Raw genomic sequence first — 21,807 nt, forward strand, 5'->3', positions numbered from 1 at the left:
ACAGACTGCAACAGGGATAGGAAAGTTGCTCCTAAATCTTTGGTTTCTTGCCAGTGTCTCCTTATTAACATCAGGAAAAATCCACAGCTGGTGTCCTAGGAAAAGTGTTTGAACATTATGAAAATAATTTTTCATGACAGCATTTAAGTCCTGCTGAAAAATAAATGAAATAAGCAGAGTTGCTCTGTCTTCTATAATAGAAGCAGTTTCCTCTAAAATTGCTGAAATATTTTCTAAATCCATGGAAACTTGTTTCTGAGGATCTTGCTTTAGTAGAGAGCGCTTTATAATAGATTCACTGTTGCAAAGGGAGCAAGTGTAGTTGTTTCAACACTGAAGTAATATGAGCTGTTCTAGGTATACCAATAGTCAACCTCGCAGCAGAATTCATCAATTGTTGTTGCATGGCTTTACATTTAATCAGGAAGAGTCAAGCTGATTTGAAATACTGGAGGCACGATCCTCCATTTCATTGTAATTATTGGGTCTGCTGAAAAGCAAGGTAGTTTTCAACACTTGTGCACAATCACAGGCATGTGACTTTATTGCAGAAAAAGAGGAACTCAGCTGTACAGTTTGTGTTGTGATTGTGTTCTCAGGAACATCCTGCTTCTTTCGTTATCATATAGAAGAGGTCACAAGTTCTCATTTTTGAATTGTTGAACTACTTGACTCTTTTTTCCATAATCACACTATAGTTAGACCTTGAAGTCATGGTTTGGACATCTAAAAAAAACCTGCATTGTCTTTTAGAACTGTTGATGAACTTTCCAGCCCTGTAATCACTAGACTCTCCCCATTTAAAAGCAGAAAAGGCGCATAATTTGTCTGATCACTTACTTGTTACGGTAGAGAAACTAATAAAACCTTGTTAAAGAGTCAATGATGCGGTGGTATAAGGTTTGATAATTGCTGGCACCCTCTTAAATGAACTGAACAAAGGCTGATGCTGGGTTGGGGAATGAAGTCAAACAAGGTCTAAAGAATGAAAAAAGCAGAAACTCTAATTATTTTTCCACACAGGTTGAAAATGAGAAATCACTGGAGCATGAAACAAAATATGTGAGTGAACACCTTGGCAAGCTGCTGGACTTTATTTGCTGTATGAAGGAGAATAGAGAGCTTGAGCATCAGCTGGGCTACTCCTTGGTGCACGTCCCAGCCAACAACTCTGTGCTCAATGTACCTGACCTCTCCGAGTTCTTAAAGAAAATTGAGACCCTTGACCAGAAAACGGTGACTTTTGAGAATATTGTTTGTGTACTGAATCGTGAAGTGGAAAGAATATCGATAATGATTGAAGCATACAATCGGCAGCATCGAATGGACCAGGAAAAAATTGAGTCCCTCAGTATGAAGGTTGGTAGTGGGATTTTTTAATATATTCCTATGTAAATCTGTGTATTTTTTTTTCTCACTGTATGTTGCATACATTCCAGTCATACAGTGTATGAAGTTTAAAAAGACATTTGGTAATTGGAGCTAGCTCATAGAGAATCTAATTTTTAACTTGAGTCTATGGAGTGTTAAGTGACTCGCCCAAGATCAGAATGAGAAACAGTGGGATTTGAACCAAGACTTCCCAGATTGTCAGTCCAGTTCTCTAACCATTAGGCTATTCCTCTAGTATTTACCTTGTGCCAATTATAAATTGTAAATTTTTTTTTCTTAGCCTATTAGTTTCCTCCTCTTTTTGGGTTACTAGATCTGTGAAAATGACTCTTATGGGGATAGTTCTATAATAATTATATATAGGTGCATGTTCTATAAAATAAAGTAGGGGTGTGGGTGTGTGCCTAACTTGCTGGTGCTATGTGGGCTCACATGCATTTGCTTCTAATCAATTATGCAACAATTAGCATATACCTACCTTTAATAGACTTTAATACTCTTTTATTGGCTGGGCTGTGGTGTCATGAACCTTCATTATGCTTGTATAAAAAAAAAAACACCTTTTTATACAATCCTTGACCAAGGGCCACAGATTGCAATTCTCTAATTCTGGCCAACAAATGTCACACATTGCTAGTAAAGAGCATCTGGACTAGACAGATATTTTCTTTAGAGTGTTAAATGTTTATGTATTTTGTGGGCTGAAGGACATATACCAGAGTTCCTTCTGGAATCCGGTTATTGTAGGCCAAGAATCTGGCCAGTGTTCCTTTCAAACTCTTTAGTGTTGCTAGCTCCCAAGTACTTAGGGGGTGGGAAGATAACTCAGGGACCAGACTGGAAACCTTCGTATGGCAGTGCATAGCACTTGCCACCTGAGCTATTTTGGTATGTTTTAAAGAAAAGTGTGAAGAAAGAAGATTTTTCATTTCATTTTGTCGTCTTTTGTGTGAGAGAAAGGGTGGTATTTTTATTGTAATTGGATTTAGCAATCAAGACTTCTAAAAAAAAACCCTCTGTGCCTGTGACCCTGTCTCCCAGGCTCTATCGGCTCACTGGCTGCCAGTGGCCCAACGTTGTGTCTTTAAGGGCTTGATGCTAGCGTTCAAATCTTTGCACGACATGGTGCTGGACTACATGATGGCAAAGCTTCCTTCGTACGTGCCGAACAGGTCCCTCCACTCCCAGGATGAAATATGCCTCAAAATGCCTCATTGACATGCCCTTTAACTGCAAACTGCCAAACGACGTTACTACTCCCACTTCATACCAAGATCCCTTGAAGGACTCCTCAGCTTTAGGAAAGCAATAAAAACATACCTCTTCATCTAACTCCCCTGTCCATGACCGATGTTTTACAAAGAAATGTATATTGGTTCTACATCACGTTAGAAAAAAAACTGGTATTGAAACATCTTCCACTGTAACTATGGCAAATTTAACCTGTAACTATACATTATGTATATTGGTATTAGAACCCTAATGTGTGTCTAGTTAGGATAAAAGCTTGTATTGAAAAACTTACACTGTTGAGGATAACTATGGCAAACTTTAACCTCTGAACTCTATTTTATGTTTATTGGTATTAGACTCCTAGTATGTATAGAATTAGGACACAACCTTGAATCATAAAATTGTTCTGTAACTGTCATATTGTAACTTGTTAACTGTATTTTATGTATGTTTAATCTGTAAACCATTCCGAGCTCCCTGGGGAAAACAGGATAGAAAATGAAATTAAATAAATTTTTAATTTTGTAGGTCAAGCTGAGTTCTAGTGCGATAGGCACTCTGTTCCTGAACTTGTGGGTAGTTCATCCCTTCTCGTGAGAGTTCTTGAAGGGAACCTCATTAGCAATCTTTTGCTTTGCATCCCATCCCTCTGGGTTGTCCTCCAATTTCTCAATTGTCTCTCTACAAGCAAGATGGTAGGAACCTGCCTTCTCTATTTGTGCTATTTTCCAGCAAATTTAGTCTTGTTTTCATAACCGTATGCAAGGCTTTTCAGTGTTGCAGAGGATCTCGCTCTTGGCACAGCTCTGGCTGCAGGAAAGTGTAGACTCTGAGGTTGAGGATCTGCTTCCAAGGGACATAAGAACATAAGAATTGCCACTGCTGGGTCAGACCAGTGGTCCATCATGCCCAGGAGTCCGCTTCCGCAATGGCCCCCCAGGTCAAAGACCAGTGCTCTAATGAGCCCAGCCTCACCTGCGTACTTTCCAGTTGATCAGGAACTTGTCCAACTTTGTCTTGAATCCCTGGAGGGTGTTTTCCCCTATGACAGATTCCGGAAGAGCGTTCCAGTTTTCTACCATTCTCTGGGTGAAGAAGAGCTTCCTTACGTTCGTACGGAATCTATCCCCTTTCAACTTTAGAGAGTGCCCTCTCGTTCTCCCTTCCTTGGATAGGGTGAACAACCTGTCTTTATCTACTAAGTCTATCCCCTTCAGTATCTTGAATGTTTCGATCATGTCACTTCTCAATCTCCTCTTTCGAGGGAGAAGAGGCCCAGTTTCTCTAATCTCTCACTGTACGGCAACTTCTCCAGCCCCTTAACCATTTTAGTTGCTCTTCTCTGGACCCTTTCAAGTAGTACTGTGTCCTTCTTCATGTATGGTGACCAGTGCTGGACGCAGTACTCCAGGTGAGAGTGCACCATGCCCCGGTACAGTGGCATTATAACCTTCTCCAATCTGTTTGTGATCCCCTTCGTTATCATTCCTAGCATTCTGTTTGCCCTTTTCGCCGCCACCGCACATTGCGCAGACGGCTTCATCGACTTGTCGATCAGAACTCTAAAGTCTCTTTTCTGGGAGGTGTCTCCAAGTACCACCCTGGACATCCTGTATCCGTGCATGAGATTTTTGTTACCGATATGCATCACTTTACACTTATCAACGTTGAACCTCATCTGCCATGTCGATGCCCATTTCTTGAGTCTGATTATGTCACGCTACAGATCTTCGCAATCCCCCTGTCTTCACTACTCTGAATAAATTTGTATCGTCCACAAATTTAGTCACCTCACTCGTCATACTAATGTCCAAATCGTTTATAAAGATGTTGAAGAGCACGGGTCCAAGCACCGACCACTGGTGACGCTTTTCCAGTCCGAGTATTGTCCATTTACCCCCACTCTCTGTTTCTTATGCTCCAGCCAGTTTTTAATGCACGTGAGTATTTCACCCTCGATTCCATGGCTCGCAATCTTCTGAAGTAGTCGTTCATGTGGAACCTTGTTGAATGTCTTCTGAAAATCCAGATATACAATGTTGACCGGGTCGCCCTTGTCTATCTGCCTGTTTACTCCCTCGAAGAAGAGCAGCAAGTTCATCATACAAGATCTGCCTTTGAAACTGTGCTGACTAGTCCTCATCAGCCCATGTCAGTCAAGGTGATCAATGATGCGGTCCTTCACCAGCGCCTCTACCATCTTTCCCGGTACCAAGTTCAGACTCGGCAGTCTGTAGTTTCGCAGGTCTCCCCTAAAACCTTTTTTGAAGATCGACGTAACATTCGCCACCTTCCAGTTCTCCGGAATCTTTCCCGATTTGATCGACAGGTTGGCTACTAGTTGAAGCAGTTCAGCTATAGTCCCTTTCAGTTCCTTGATGACCCTCGGATGGATGCACCCACTCAGACACCCACTCAGACAGCCTGCACTAATAATAATAATAACTTTATTCTTGTATACCGCAATACCATGGAAGTTCAATGCGGTTAACAATAGAAGAGACTGTACATTTACAGCGATGATACATATTATAGTGTTGTTACATTTACAGAGATGTTACATAAATAGCAGTAATAAAAAGGCATATACTAAAGAGGAGGCTGTGCGTATACAGCGATGTTACATGTTATAGCGGTGATACATTTACGGTGATGTTAAATGTGAGGCAATGATAAGGCAGGGCAATTAGATAAAACAGAGATTGAGTAAGAGAGGCCATAGTGGCTTGGGAGGGGGGCGTAGTCAGAGGGCATGGAGGCATATCGAGGTCAGGAGGGTGCAGGGAAGGGGGGAAGGCAGCGTTAGCGGAATTTGTCGAAGAGGTAGGTTTTTAGTGACTTCCTGAACAGGTGGTAGGGCGGGGAGTTGGAAATGAGGGCAGTAAGGCAATTGTTCCATTTGCCTGCTTGGAATGCTAGGGTTCTACCAATGAATCTCTTGTAGAGGCAGCCTTTTAGGGAGGGAAAGGTGAATAGGTGGGCGTTTCGTGTGCGAGAGGGGCCTGCTATTTCAAGGTGCTCAGACAAGTAGATTGGGGAAGATCCTGTTAGAGTTTTGAAACAGAGGCAGACGAACTTAAAGATGATCCTTGCCTCTACTGGAAGCCAATGGAGTTTGGTGTAGTAGGGGCTAACATGGTCGTATTTTTTGAGATCATAGATGAGGCGGACGGCCGCATTTTGGACTGTTCTAAGACGTTTGATGGTATTTTTATAGGATCCCAGGTAAATAATGTTGCAGTAGTCTAATATGCTTAATACCAGAGATTGAACGAGTAGACGAAAGACTTGGTGGTCGAAGTAACGTTTGATGGTGCGCAGTTTCCAGAGGGTACAGAAACATTTTTTCACCTGGGCACTGGTATGGTCATCGAAGGTTAGAGTACGGTCCAGGATGACTCCAAGGATTTTTATGGTGGGTAGGATAGGGTCATCTAGCCCATTCAGTCTGAGGGAAGTGTTTGTTAATTTATGGTTGGGACTCGCTAGGAAGATTTTGGTTTTTTCAGAGTTCAACTTTAATTTGAGTTTTGAGGTTCACAGTTCTAACTTGGTGAGGATAGATGCGATGAGTTTTTCCGTTTCTAGAGTGAGTGAGGTAATGGGAACAATGATGGTGATGTCATCTGCATATATGAACGATTTTAGGTTTGAGTTTGCTAGGCTTCGTGCCAGAGGGGTCAAGTAAATATTGAATAGGGAGGGGGATAGGGGAGAGCCTTGTGGGACTCCACAAGGGTTACGCCAGTGGTGGGAGAAGGCTCCAGTACTGTGGACCTGGTAGGTACGGTTGGTTAGGAAGCCTGTGAACCAATCTATTACCTGTCCGGAGATGCCGATGGAGTCAAGGCAGTTGAGCATAATGTCGTGGTCGACCAGGTCGAAGGCGCTGCTCAGATCGAATTGAAGTATCAAGGCGCTTTTACCCAGCGAGAACAGGTGGAGGAGGTAATTTGTCAGAGCAGCTAGGACGGTTTTGGTGCTGTGGTTTGGGCGGAAACTGGACTGGGAGTCATGAAGAATATTGAACTTGTCGAGGTAATTCGTAAGGTTGTTGTTGACAAGACCTTCCATGAGTTTTTGGAAGAGTGGTATGTTGGCGATGGGTCTGTAGTTGGTGATGGAAGAGATTGGCTCCTTGGGTTGTTTAGGGATAGGGGAAATGAGGATGTGGCCAATTTCGGACGGGAAGTGTCCAGTGGACAGGCATAGGGATACCCAATTGAAGAGTTCTGCTTTGAATGATGGGGGGGCGCATTTCATGATGGTGGGAGGACAAGTGTCTAATAGGCAGTTGGAATTGGCGTATTTAGAGTAAAGTTCGAGGAATAGATTCCAATCAGGATTTTCAAAGGAGGTCCAGGACATGTCAGCTATTGAACCTTCTATATCTGCTGCGTATAGGTTGAGTGGGGGTTCAGGGCTGTGAGCTGCAAGAGACAGTTTTAGAGTGTGGATTTTGTTCGCGAAGTGGTCGGCTAGAGTGATTGCGGACGGAGGGAGGTCGGAGGTGGGGCGTTTGTGAGAGTCTATGTCAAATAGGAAGTTAACTAGTCTGAAAAGTGCTTTGCTGTTTAGAGAAGGGGAGTTTATTAGTTGGGAGTAGTGTTTACTGCGCTTATCGATGATCTGTTTTTTGTATTCTTTGACTTTCAGTCGCCAGGTAAGTCTGTCTAAATCAGTCCCTGATTTACGCCAGATTCTTTCAAGTTTCCGGACTTCTCGTTTTATGGTCAGGAGGTCCGCGTCAAACCAGCTGTTTGAGGGGCGAAGAGTTTTCGAGCGAAGTTTAAGAGGGACAGTGGTGTTAAGAACCTGGTCGCTAAATTTTTCCCAATTTAGGTGGAAGTTGGGGTCTACGTCGGAGTCAGAGATGAGAGTGTAGTGTGACCAGAAGTCTGCTGGATTAAGATGTTCTCTTGTCCAGATGAATTGCTTTGTATGGATGGGGTTAGGCTTTTTGTTAGGTTGTTTTTTGTGCCAGGCTAGTTCAAAATTGCACAGGAGGTGGTCAGACCAGGGGGTATTTGACCAGGTTTGGTCTAAGAGACTTATGTTGGGAGTGGTGTTGGTATTGGAGAGAAAGGTGATGAGGTCGAGGTGGTGACCTTTGTTATGGGTTGTGGTTTGGGGGGGATTGGAGAAGCCTAGTGACGTGAGGAAGGAGAGAAGGTCTGCGACATTTGAGTTCAATTTCTGTTCTAGGTGTAGGTTGATGTCTCCTGCTAAGAGATTGTAGGTGCCTGCTGACGAGTTCGCAAGAAGGTGCTCGTAGAAATCGTCTTTTGCTTGATTCCATTTATTAGGGGGTATATAGAATAGCGTGACGATTAGGTTATCTATACAGTCTGTTTTGGAAATTTTGCAGGTGAGGATTTCCAGGTCCTTGGTTGATTTAGAGTCTAGGACATGGAAGTGAAGGTGATTATGGAGAATGATAGCGAGGCCACCTCCTCTTTTTGAGTTTCTTGAGAGAGTGATAATTTTGTAGTGTGGAGGGAGAATGTCCCCTATGATGGGGTCCTGGTCGGAAATGAGCCATGTTTCGGTTAGGAGGACAATGTCTAAGCGAGTTTCATCCAGCCAGTCTTTGATGAGCTGGGCCTTATTTCTAGCTGAGCGGATGTTCAAGTAGGCACAAGGAAGAATGGATTGTTGTGTGGGGCAGGAGGGTATCGTATATTGCAGATATTTTAGAGATCGTTTTCTTTTAGGAGTTGGTCTAGGAGGGTGGCGGGTGGTGTTGATCACAGGAATTGGGAAAGGACCTGCTTCTGTGCAATCGTGTATAAGTCGATGAGGGCGGAGGAATTTGTCAGGACCGGGGATTCTAGTCCAAGTGGTGTAGGTTGAAATAGGTTCAAATGCTAGAACATTTGTAATCCAGCCTCTTGTGCTAAGCAGATAGAGGAGGAGAAAGGCGGGGAGATTATGAGTGATGCTGGTCATGTTGGTCTGGTCGGGAGGGGGGAGGAAGATTCAGAGGGGGGGGCAATCTGTGAGGCTAGTGTGAAGGGGAGGCCAAAGCTGGGTTCGCAAGGGGGAGATTGAGGGGTGTTGGGGGAAGAGGAGGGCTAGGGGAGAGGCTTGGTGAGGGGCAGCTAGGTGGAAGCAGCAGGCCTGGGAAGGGAAGAGAGAAGAGAATAAAGGGTAAGATGGGTAGGCTAAGGGCGGATACAAACACGGGGTATGTAAACTAGAGTGCAGAGGGGAGGCTTATGAATGAATATAAATTCAGGGCATGTAAACTGGAGAGATTGTGGAGAAGGTAAATCTATGACTATGAATAGGTCATAAGATGGAATTAAAGGTAAAAATCTGTAACAGGTATGAAGTAGGAGTCGTGGGTAGATACAAAGAATAAATCTGTGAACTTGAGAGAAGATGATCAGATCAGGGAGGCCGCAAGTGAGAGTCAAGGAATATAGTACGTGGCCCTCGGGAGTTAGTGACACTGAGTTAGGTGTCGGTCTTTGGCGGCTGAGCCCTTGAGAGGGCTGGAAAGGCAGGCCAGATGCCGAAGTGGCTGCTGGGGGCGGGGCAAACCGCCGAACGCGTTGCTCCTCCGGTGCAGTGAAGGGGGACGACTCGATCTCCCTTCCCCTTCACTGTGCTGGAACAGGGAAAAAGGCCCGGTCTGCAAAGCCCTTAAGAGGGCTGGAAAAGCAGGCCAGGTGCCGAAGTGGCTGCTGGGGGCGGGGCAAACCGCCGAACGCGTTGCTCCTCCGGTGCAGTGAAGGGGGACGACTCGATCTCCCTTCCCCTTCACTGTGCTGGAACAGGGGAAAAAACTAACAGTTTGGGAGCTCAGGGACCGTTCCTTTGAGAGCAAAGCTCACCCCAGGTGCATCTCATGGGCTTAAGTTCAGGCTGAGTGGATCCGTGACAGCTTTTCCAGGATCGAGGCCAACTACTTACATAAGAATTGTCGTGCTGGAACAGGCCAAAGGATCCATCAAGCCCAGCATCCTGTTTCCAACAGTGGTCAACCCAGGTCTCAAGTACCTAGCTAGATCCTAAATAGTAAAACAGATTTTATGCTACTTACTAGGAATAAGCAGTGGATTTCCCCAAGCCATCTTAATAATGGCCTATGGACTTCTCTTTTAGGAAATTATCCATACCTTTTTTAAACCCTGCTAAGCTAACTGATTTCACCACATTCTTTGGTTAACGAATTCCAGAGTTTAATTACATGTTATGTGAAGAAATGTTTTCTCTGGTCTGTTTAAAACCTACTACTTAGTAACTTAATCACACGTCCCCTAATCTTGTATTTTTGGAAAGAGTGAACAAGTGATTCACATCTACTCTTTCCACGCCATTCAGTATTTTATGGACCTCTATTACATCACCCTGAGCTATCTCTTCTCTAAGCTGAAGAGTCCTAGCCCATGTGCGTGCATAAGGTCTAGTGGGGGTTAAGGTCTCCGGCTGTTTCTTTGGGCCCGAGAGGCAGTCTGGATTCCAGGCTTGTTGAGGCAGAGGTTCTCCTTGTAAGCTTGGAACTAGTGCAGGGGCAGTTTAACACTACTGTCCACGTTAAGGATACAGATTGCAATTCCCTTTTACAATTTAACAGCATGCACCCTTATCCTATGAAAACAAGTATACCATTTGCTCAGTTTCTCTGATACAGACATATCTGTAGTACCAACCCTGAATTTTGCAGCCAATCCACTTTGCTACAAGAAAAATTTGATCAAAGAGGGTATCCGGTATTGGTTGTGTCAAGGGCTGCAAAAAGGGCCTTTTACAACATAGGGATGGTTTGTTGGAATATCGTGAGCCTCAGCAAGATGTGATCCCCGTTTGTGTCTTTATTTAACCAGATGTCTAGAACAGAGCAAGTTTTGCTTAGACACATTAATATTTTACGGGTACACCCTTGCTTTCAACATACACGGGTACTATTTTCCTATGGTCACAATTAGAATTTATGTGACATTTTGAGCCCGTGTCCTTAGACAGAGCAGGCTGTGTAGATTGCCCTTGGACATCATAGCTGTGGCATTTGCTCAGTATTTTCTTTGATGATTGAGTCTTATGTGTTTACTCATCCTGTATCGGGTCAGGTTTGCAATCTCCAGAATATGAACGAAGGGATCATATATATCATCTTGTGCCCTTGTTCTATGCTATATGTGGGTCATACTTCTCGCTGGTTGAAGACTAGATCACTTGAGCACAGATCGTGTTTAAATACCCGACGTATGTAAGAGCCTATGGTTGCACATTGCTTTGAGGCTCATCATGAATTCAGTTCTTTGCGTTGCACTGTGATTGAATACCTCCCTTATACAGCTGGACGTGGGGATTGGAGGCGTCAGCTGAGACAGAGAGAACAACGCTAAATAGTTCTACTGCAATCAGTCCAGCCAATTGGATTGAATGCCCGTATTGAATGGGCGGCATTCTTTGGTTGAAGCTGAGTGAGGATTGGCTTACTGGTTTAAGGGGTGGAGTTTGGATTGGTTGAAGAGCTGATAACTACTTGTCTCTTTGCCCCAGTAATACATCGTGTGTGGACTGTGTGAGTTCTGTACGAAGGATCCTGAATCATTGCCTGTGATTCAGGAAGGTTTATATCTCTGACGCAGCAGAGCAAAATGGAGATTTCCCTGTCGAGTTGATTGGCTATGGAGTCCGGGCATTGGTGCACGATTTGAGTGCACTTTGGAGACAGCAGGGACTTCACTGGCAGCTAAGTCTTTTTTGCTTTTTCTGCTCCTATTGCAAGATTGATGACTGTTTCACTTCTGTGCAGATTGATCCACACTTTGAATTTGTGATTTTGTGGTGTGCCTTTTGTGAAGGTGGTTTTTTAGGGGGCTGTCTACAGTGCCTTGTTTTTTCCACTGTATTTGATTTAACACACATGTGCAAGTAGTTTCAGTTGGCCTGCTTGCTTGAACAGAAGTGGAGTTTTTTTGCCATATGAAGCTGAACTGAGACTTTTTCTCCACTTCTTTTTCTTTTCTCTTCTTTCTCTCTGTGTGAGTGAGTATAGTGTGTGTGGTGGATGGGAAGGCTTTGCAGTGTCCCAAAGACACCTGGTTTTTCCATATAGGGCATAAATTGAGGTAGGTTTTTTAACTGTATATGTCCCTTTCCTGAGGAGGGCTTAGTAATTGAAATTACCCATTATAATACTGTTGCCCAATTTTCCAACTTTCCTAATCTCTGAAAACATTTCTTCATCTCTCTACTCATTTTGTCCCGGGGACGGTAGTATAACCCTACCTTTATATTCCTTACCTTCACACATGGTATTTCTATCCATAAGGATTCCACACTGCTATCTATGTCATGCAGAATGTTTATTTGATTTGATTCAATTCCCTCTTTAACATATAGCGCACCGCCCCCCCCCCCTCCAATTTGATCTACTCTATCCTTGTGATATAATTTGTACCCAGGTAACATAGTGTCCCATTGATTGTCCTCCTTCCACCAGGTCTCCGAGATGCCTATTATATCTATCTCAAAATTCAGAGCTATATACTCTAACACTCCTATTTTATTTTTTAGACTTCTAGCATTTGCATACAGACACTTCAAAATGTGTTTTTTCCTTGCAACTACAGGCTGCTGAGAAGACAGGGAAAATTTGAGTCTTTTACTCTGCCTTCCTCTTAAACCCTCTTGGCTTTCTTTCATCATTATTGGATCTGGATTTCAACTTTCTAACTAACAACCTAAATTTGGCTTCCAGAACCTCCCTCCCACATTTTACAATGTCATTGGTACCTACATGTACCAGGACAGCTGGCTCCTCCCCAGCACTATCTAAAATCCTATCCATGTGATGCATGAGGTCCTCCACCTTCGCACCAGGCAGGCAAGTGACCAGGTGATCCTCATACCCATCAACCACCCAGCTATCTACATGCCTAATAATCAAATCACCAACTACAACCTCTGTCCTAACTTTTCCCTCCTGGGCAGAAGCCCCTGGAGACACATCGTTGATGCAAGAGGATATTGCATCTCCTGGTGAGCAGGTCCTAGCTACAGGATTATTTCCTACTTTACCGGAGTGATGCTCTCCTTTTAAGAGACCTCTCTCCTCCAAGGCAGCACAGGGGCTATCAGACTGGAGGTGGGACTTCTCTACAATATCCCTGTAGGTCTCATCTGTGTACTTCTCTGTCTCCCTGAGCTCCTCCAAGTCTGTCACTCTAGCTTCAAGGGATCTTACTTGTTCTCTGAGAGCTAGGAGCTCCTTGCAGCAAATACAACTTCTTGCCCACTGGGAGAAAATCATACATGTGACTCATGAGAGATTTGCATCTCAAGGAGGCAGTGCATGTAAATTCATCTCATACATATTCATTGTGGATATCCTGAAAACCTGGCCTGCCTGTTGCTCTCAAGGACAAGAATTGCCTACCCATGTTCTAGACCAGGGGTGTCCAACCTGCGGCCCCGTGAAGTATTTTGTGCAGCCCTGCTCAAGGGCGATACAGTGTTTTCCTCTGCTGCCGCCGGGTGTTTACCGTCTTGCCAGCTCCCTCCTCTGTCTTGCTGCAGCGTTTGCGCGACCCCAGAAAAAAATTTTTCGGTCAATGCGGTCCAAGGAAGCCAAAAGGTTGGACACCCCTGTTCTAGACTAAAGAAACTAACTTTATTCAGATGGGGATTATGTCAAGGAACTGTACATAAGAACATAAGAATTGCCGCTGCTGTGTCAGACCAGTGGTCCATTGTGCCCAGCAGTCCGCTCACATGGCGGCCCTTAGGTCAAAGACCAGTACCCTGAATCTAGCCTTACCTGCGTATGTTCTATTTAAGCAGGAACTTGTCTAACTTTGTCTTGAATCCCTGGAGGGTGTTTTCCCCTATAACAGCCTCCAGAAGAGCGTTTCAGTTTTTACCACTCTCTAGGTGAAGAAGAACTTCCTTACGTTTGTACGGAATCTGTCCCCTTTTAACTTTAGAGAGTGCCCTCTTGTTCTCTCTACCTTGGAGATGGTGAACAACCTGTCTTTATCTACTAAGTCTATTCCCTTCATTATCTTGAATGTTTTGATCATGTCCCCTCTGTCTCCTCTTTTTAAGGGAGAAGAGGCACAGTTTCTCTAATCTCTCACTGTATGGCAACTCCTCTAGGCCCTTAACCATTTTAGTCACTCTTCTCTGGACCCTCTCAAGTAGTACCGTGTCCTTCATGTACGGCAACCAGTGCTGGATGCAGTATTCCAGGTGGGGGCGTACCATGGCCCAGTATAGCAGCATGATAACCTTCTCCGATCTGTTTGTGATCCCTTTCTGTTCGCCCTTTTGCCACCTCCGCTCATTGCACAGACAGCTTCATTGACTTGTCGACCAGTACTCCCAAGTCTCTTTCCGCGGGGGTCTCTCCAAGTACTGCACTGGACATCCTGGATGTCCATGTCTGGATGGGAACATCTAGAAGAAGTAGGAAAGCAATGGGCAAAGCTGAAAGGAGTTATTATAAGAACAGCAAACCATTTTGTAAGGAAAGTAATAAGGAAAAAGAGTTACCGTATATACTCGAATATAAACTGGGATTTTTGGCCCAAAAATGGGGGTCCTGGTTTATATTCAAGCTAACAATACCACCTTCCAAAATTATTGCCGGATACCCCCCCCCTGCACTAACTTCATACCTCTACTGCCGATCCCCAGTGGAGGTGCAGTGGGCAGGAGCAAACTTTGCGAGTTCCTGCCCTGCTGCTAACCGGCGGCCACGAGTTTCTTCGGCCACTAAGCAGCACGAGCAGGTGTGCGATTTGGCACTCCTGCTCAGTGCTGAGCAGCTTCCTTACAGACTTGAGAGAATTCGCTGGGAGCCAGTAAGGAAGCCACTCAGCACCGAGCAGCAGCATCAAATCATGCGCCTGCTCTTGCCACACAGCGGCTGAAGAAACTCATGGCTGCCAGTTAGCAGCGGGGCAGGAACTCGGAAAGTTCGCTCCTGTCTGTTGCACCTCTACCAGGGATTGGCAGTAGAGGTATGAGGCTAGGGCATGGAGGAAAGGGTGCAAAGTCTGACAGGGGAGGGAGGGAAGGGGGCTGTGGGCAGAGCTTGGCAGGAAGGGGGCTGGGTACAGAGCCGGGCAGGGAACTTGACTATTAAGCCGTCCGACTTATATTCAAGTCAACCATTTTTCCTCCTTTTGGGGGGGAAAAGAGGGGTCTCGACTTATATTCGAGTATATACAGTAGCTTTCATTAACTACAAAAGATCACAGAAAGAGGAGCACAGACAAAAATATATGGAATAGTTGAGAGGTTCAAGTTTCAAGTTTAATGAGAATTTAATTGATCACCTATCATTGTTCTAGGCAATTACAATAATAAAACCAGAGGAGTTAAAAATATAATAAACCAATAACAGTCTTATATTGTAATAACAAAACAGACAAACAAGAAACGAGGGGAAACAGGGAGGGCTACAATAAAATCATGGAAGAAGGGAAAGATCAAACAGAAGGATGGGTAGAAAAATAGGTTAGAACTGCCTATACCTGTGCCTGTGCTCAAAAGCATCTCTAAATAAGAAGGATTTTAGAGTTCCTTTAAATTTATACGGGTGGGGTTCTTCTCTAAGATATGAAGGCAGAGAATTCCAGATAAGTGGGGCAGTTACTGCAAAAGAGGTTGTACGGCGAGAGCAGAATGTCTTAAGAGAGGAGACAAAATAAATTTTGAGCAGAAGATCTAAGATTTCTAGAGGGAGCATGAGGAATGAGTAATTTGTCAATAAAGGCAGGTTCTCTTGATTGGCGTGGTTGGTTGAGTAATCAGGAAAGCAAAGATGCAAATGGAAGAAAAATAGCCAACATGGTAAAATGGGGAGGACAATACATTTTTTTAAATATATCAGTGAAGCTAGAAGGTGCTAGGGTGCCTAGGGAGAGGTATGGCCAGTAGGAAAAAGGTGGTATTGATGCCCCTGTAAACTTTTCTTTTTGCCAAACATTTTGAAAACTAATCTCTTTGAAACTTTTGCTATTACTTTCTTTAGTTTTTATCTAAATGTTGTAAACTGAGTCGAGCTTCCTTAGGTTGACGACCCGGTATAGAAAGTTAAGCTTTAGTTTAGTTTAATATTGTGTACAATTCTAACTACACCTTCAAAAAGATATAAACAGGATATAGTTAGTCTAGAGGAAGTGTACTCAAATGGTCAGTGGTCTTCATCATAAATCATTTGGGTACAGACTTAAAGATCTCAATATGTATACTTTGGAGAAAAGGTGGGAGAGGGGAGATATGATCGAAACATTTAAATACCTACATGGCATAAATGTGCATAAGGAAAGTCTCTTTCAATTGAAAGAGAGCTCCAGAATGAGAGGGCATAGGATGAAGTTATAGGCTCAGCAGTAATCTAAGGAAATACTTTTTTATAGAAAGGGTGGCAGATGTATGGAATAGTCTCCCAATAGAAGTGGTGGAGACAGACTGTGTGTCTGAATTTAAGAAAGGCATGTGGGATCTCTTAGCAAGGAGGAGGAGATAGTGGATGCTGCAGATGGGTAGGCTGGATGGGCTATTTGGCCTTTATTTGCCATCATGTTTCTGTGTAAGTGCAGAAGGGCTACTTGGGAAGTGGTCATAACTATTCTTCTTGGGTCTAAGAAACCAGCGACTGTTACAGCCTTTGCTAAGGCTTGGAAAATATTTCAGCGTTGGCGTGCTAATCAGAATGTGGAGCCTTTAAGATTTCTGATGTCAGTGATCCTAGTGTTTCTCCAAGCTGAACTCGAGAAACATCTGGCAGTGGGCTCCCTCAATGTGCAAGTAGCAGCCCTCGCATGCTTTAGGTTTTGAGGGGAGAAATGTTCAATAGCTTCTAATCCAGATATAGACAGATTTTTGAAAGGTGCACTCAGGCTGCATCCTCCAGCCCTATCCGTCGTGGAACCTTAACATTGTTTTGCAGGGCCTCAGTAAGGCTCCATACAAGGCTATGCAGGAGGCGTGTCTAATGGATCTTACTGTTAAGACCAGTTTTTCTGGTGGCTATCACCTCAGTGAGAAGAGTTTTGGAGTTGTAGGCACTCTCATGCAGAAAGCCAGTCCTCAAATTTACAGAGGCAGGAGGATCTCTGCGCACAGAGCCTTAATTTATTGTCTGCATACATTGGCTGTGGTAAACAGCCGCCAATTTCTTTGAGGGCGCATCCCACTAGAAGTGTGGCTGCTTCATGAGCAGAGTCCCAGGTAGTACTGCCCGAGGAGATTTATAGGTCCACTTTCCATACTTTTATTAAGTTTTACAGAGTGATGTAGCAGCACAAAGGGAAGCCGTATTTGGGTCCTTGGTGCTCACAGCAGGGTCATCTTCCCTACCTTAGACTTGGGACTGCTTTGGTACATCCCACTGGTCAGGACTGATGTGCCTTTTGCACCAGAAGTAAAGATTAGGTTCTTACCTTGATAATCTTCTTTCTGATAGAAAAGCATGTCAGTCTTGATGGTCCACCTTGTCATTTACTGATTTTGCCTGCTTACTGTCTTAGACAGGTATATGTTTCCAAAGGTTGGGATCTTCTCCAGTCAGACATCTGAAGAGTAAAAAGACACCTCTATTAAGAGGCAAGTGAGAGTATGAGAGCTCCATAGGTGTTAGTGCTGGTTTCACTCAGGTAGGTGACTTGTTCTTTCCTCCTTGTTTTCCATACCACTTTTATTGACATTGTTTAACAATAGTTGTTGCAGAGCAAAACAGAAGTGATAGGTGGGAGGTTCCCCATACCCCTCCTTATTTCTCCTCTTATAGTGAGACAAACTGAGGAGCTATAGCATAGCCAAGGAGGAGACAGAGCTGAAAAAGATAGATGTCTTCTACACAACTCATGATTAGAGGAGAATAACCCACTGGTTAAAACTGATGTACCTTTCTACCAGAAAGAAGATTATTGAGGTAAGAACCTAATCTTTCCTTACCCCTCTTTGACTACACCTCCCCCAACAATTGTTTTTCCCCTTTACCAGGTACGTCAGTTGGAGAGGACTATTGGTTTGAAAGATCTGGTCATTGCTGAAATGGAACAGAGAATTAGCGATGCAGAAGTTACCAGTTATGATGGAATTTTCATCTGGAAGATTGCAGACTTTGCTAGAAAACGTCAAGAAGCCATTGCGGGGCGTTGTCCTGCCATGTTCTCCCCAGGTTAGGATTCTAATTATAGAGCTTCATCACCAACTACAGTCATCAGAACCATAGTATTTAACAGGTCTACATAAATTGCAATTTGAGGTTCTTGGGATGTTGATGAAGCTGAAGTGACTCCTGGAGTGTAAATACAAAAAAATAAAGCCACGTGCTGCTGTTCTTCCCTTTTTGTTTAGACATACTGTAAGCCACATAGATATGCTTTGATATGTGGGATAACAAATCCTAATAAACCTTGAAACTATCTATAAATGTAATATTTGCATATTCCTTTAAAAATGCTAAAAGGCAGATTAGTTTCCATGCGCAGAAGAGCTCTGGCTCTTTTTAGCTTTAGAACACAATTTATAAGGAGCTTTGCATGTTGAATGATCACTTCTACTGGTGGCAAAAGGTGCCTTATAAAATGAGGAAATAAGTATAAGAATAAGCCTGCTTATTGCTGAAATAATCTCGGGGGGAAGGAGGAATGTTGATTTGTAGTACTTGTTGATTTGCAACATTATTATATATTACTAGTCTTTAAGCCCGTTACATTAACGGGTGCTAGAATAGATGTGTGTGTCTGTCTTTCTCTCTCTCTCTCTCTCTCTCCTTGGCCGCTTTTTGTCTGTCTATCTTTCTTTCTTTCTGTCTCACTCTCTCTCTCTCTCTCTCTCTCTCTCTCTCTTTGGCCGCTTTTTGTCTGTCTATCTTTCTGTCTGTCTGTCTGTCTCTCTCTCTCTCTCTCTCCTTGGCCGCTTTTTGTCTGTCTATCTTTCTTTCTTTCTGTCTCTCTCTCTCTCTCTCTCTCTCTCTCTCTCTCTCCCTCCTTGGCCGCTTTTTGTCTGTCTATCTTTCTTTCTTTCTGTCTCACTCTCTCTCTCTCTCTCCTTGGCCACTTTTTGCCTATCTTTCTTTCTTTCTGTCTCACTCTCTCTCTCTCTCTCCTTGGCCACTTTTTGTTTCTTTCTGTTTCACACACTCTCTCTCTCTCTCTCTCTCTCCTTGGCCGCTTTTTGTCTGTCTGTCTCCTTGGCCGCTGTATGTCCTTTTTTTTTTCTGTGTATCTCTCTCCTTGTCCACTATCTGGTTTTTTCCTTTCAATCTCTCTCCCTGGCCTACTGCCCTGCTGTGTGTCTTTCACTGCCACCTTTTCTGTCAGTCTGTCAATGTCCCGTCTGTTTGGCCCCCTGTCCTTCTGTGTGTGTGGAGATGTCAGGGAAGGTCCGGGATGTCAGGGGAATATTGGTGATGTTAGGAGGGATGTCAATTATTGTGCCCCTTCTCCCACCTACCTATAAAAAAATTTTTTTTAAAAATTAAATCAAGCGCCAAACGGCAACCAGCACAGAATAACTGCTTCTGAGTAAAGTAAACCACCACTCGCAGCAAATCGAACGCACACGCCGCACGCTTTACCAACTTCTCTTCCTCTTACGATACAATTTCTCTGCCAGCTAAGGACACACGGAGCCACCAAGTTTGAAGTGCGCATGCGCGTTAAGGGAATTATTATAGCGGATGTATTTATGTTGAACTGCATGTAGAATAGGGTGATGACTATTGTCTTATAGCTTATATTTCATAGGATTTTGATATTTTATTCATGTGTAATATTTCATTGTTTTAATATTTTCTGCTACATCTACTCCAGATTTCATACGTATGGTGTTCAATCCAAACCTGCGCACCAGGTCTTGCAGAAGTGACACTCCAGCTTTCAGCACCTCCCATATTGGCAGTAAAGTATAGTTTCCCCCTTCAGTTTTTTCCTTCTGCACACGAACTGTGCAGAGGCGTTTCTGATCTGCTGTGCTTCATTTTTCTTTTTTTCATCAAAAGTTAGTCTCTTTTCAGTGGTTTGGGTGTCCCAAGACCCCTTATATAGGGTATCTCTGCCTGGGAAAGGACACAGGTTCTGCAAAGCCAGACTGTAGTTTCACAGGGCAAACCTTCGGGTGGACCTGTGGGGCCAGCCTGTTGTGTGCCACTTCAGAGCTTGGGGTCCATTCCCCTAGAAGCCAGCTTGCCTTCTGAATTTTTCAGAGGCTTAAGCGCAGGCTTAGGGCACCCTCAGAGTAGCGAATGACATGGTGACAAAATTCATCACCGTTCCCGTCCCCGCGGATAACCGCGGGAAATCATTTTTATGTCATTCTTTAAGGAGAAAGGGAAGAATCAGAGTATAATTGGGCACAACCACTGACCCGCAAGCTTTGCTTTGAAGAATGCTGGTGTAGAAGGACCGAGGTTGAAATAGACACTAGAAAATGACATGGGATTATTTCCCGTGGTTATCCGCGGGGACGGGAACGGTGATGAATTTTGTCATCGTGTCATTCTCTACCTCAGAGTATCAGGGGTCAACTGCATATTTCCTGTCCCTATCATGCTTTGAAAGTCAATGGGGGTAGAGGTCTTGATCGAGGTTGGTTTGACTGGCAGCCCAAAAATTTCAAGGACTGGAATAATTTGGACAAGTTGCTGAGGCAGAAAGTCCTTTCCCTTCACTTTAGTTGTAGAAAAAAGCTGACAGGCAGGCACTGCACAGAACTGCGGGTATAACCCCATTATTTCCTATGGGAAAGTCATTTTTGCAGGTTTACAATGGTAGGGTTCAGGGCTCTCATTTCTAAAACCCCTGTTTTCAAGTTTTTACTAAGTCTCCACAAGCTGTTTTTAGTGTGATTTTTCTAGCAGTAGCCATCTTGGATTTTAAACTATCTTTTTTTCTAAAGCCTTTTTCTGCCTCAAAACCCTTTGATTTTTACAAAAATTGATAGGGATGGACTCCTCAACATGTGCTAACATGAATTCAATTAGTTGCACCGGATTACCGAGTGCCCATGTACTGCGTGCCATGGCATGTGCGAGGAGGGGGCGGGAGATTCAAGCTTAGCCCCATCTTTGTCTTCCAGGACTGGGGTACTGGCTTGGGTCTGGGAGATGGGGAAAATATCCTGCCCGGTAGCCGAATCTGGTGAGGGCGTGAAGCGCTGGTGCATGGGGCCTGTGGATCCCATGAAAGCCTCGCCAGTGGTCCATCAGGGGTTGGCCATTGTCCCTGTGCAAGGATTCTCCCTGGAATTTGTCCATATCATGTGGAGAATGTTTGTTTTTAATGAATCCAGGCTGCGCTCCGCAGATGGGGAGGGCATGACAGTGTTTCCAGGGAGCATCTTCTCTTCCAGAGATCGGTGATTAAGTTCCCAGTGCCAATGATCACTCAGACCTAGACTGGCTGAGTTGGAAATCAGATTCCATGCCTCTTTTATCTCAAGGTACTGAGTCCATCATGGATGATTCCAAATCCATTTTAGTTTCATCAAGCAGGATGCCCCTGTGACCCCTGATCAGGGTAATGATCCCTCTATATGCTGGCTGTTTAATTCATTCTCGGTCCACCATTTTATTACGGATGCAATCGAGGAACTGAAACTTGAAGTACAGCCTTCCCCCTTCTCAATGTACAGTCATGAACCGCTACAATACTCTGACCTTTTTTTTTTTTTTTCCAGTGGTTACAGAGCAGTGAGAGACCCCTGAAGGCTCTTTAAAGGTGGTGAAAACTACATCCAAACTTTATCCTATGACTCCAGAATTTCAACATCTGTTCGACCAGCCAAAGGTGGACCCTGCAGTGGCTCAAATCACCAAGCACACAGCCCTCCCTAGCGAAGGAAGAATGGTGCTAAAGAATTTTCAGGATCACCGGTTGGACACAGTCTTAAAGAAGCAGTTTGAGGTGTTATCTTTGGACTCATTTGTTGCATGGGTCTGTCATACGAGACTGTGATGGGTGCCATTGGTGGAGGAGGACACCTGCCCCCAGCTGGTGCTGGAAGGGGTAGATTAAGTGGATGCCTTGTATGATTTCATTAAGGTTCTTTGCAAACTCTCAGCATATGCCGTTTCTGCTCACAGGATGCTCTGGATCAGACAATGGGCTGGTGACTCTGCTTCTAAAGCAACCTTAAGGAGACTGCCCTTCAAAGATTAGATGCTTTTTGGCAAGGGCCTTGATGAACCCATAGCCAGTGTAGCAGACT

General features: G+C 44.1%; 1 protein-coding gene across 8 annotated transcripts in view; it reads left to right on the forward strand.

Moving 5' to 3' along the window:
- The window catches only part of TRAF2 (TNF receptor associated factor 2), a 217,247-nt gene that overhangs the window by 155,098 nt on the left and 40,342 nt on the right, over positions 1-21,807 (forward strand). For 7 of the 8 annotated variants that reach the window (XM_033960745.1, XM_033960752.1, XM_033960746.1 and 4 more), the window contains 2 exons: positions 1,024-1,359; positions 17,596-17,773. In XM_033960745.1, the coding sequence (XP_033816636.1) occupies positions 1,024-1,359; positions 17,596-17,773 (514 nt within the window). Of the gene's footprint in view, positions 1-1,023; positions 1,360-17,595; positions 17,774-19,412; positions 19,500-21,276; positions 21,309-21,807 lie in introns of those variants that run through there. The other variant, XM_033960751.1, reaches the window with a different exon arrangement.

The sequence above is a fragment of the Geotrypetes seraphini genome, chromosome 10 (assembly GCF_902459505.1).
Source record: "Geotrypetes seraphini chromosome 10, aGeoSer1.1, whole genome shotgun sequence".
Classification (NCBI taxonomy): Eukaryota; Metazoa; Chordata; class Amphibia; order Gymnophiona; family Dermophiidae; genus Geotrypetes; species Geotrypetes seraphini.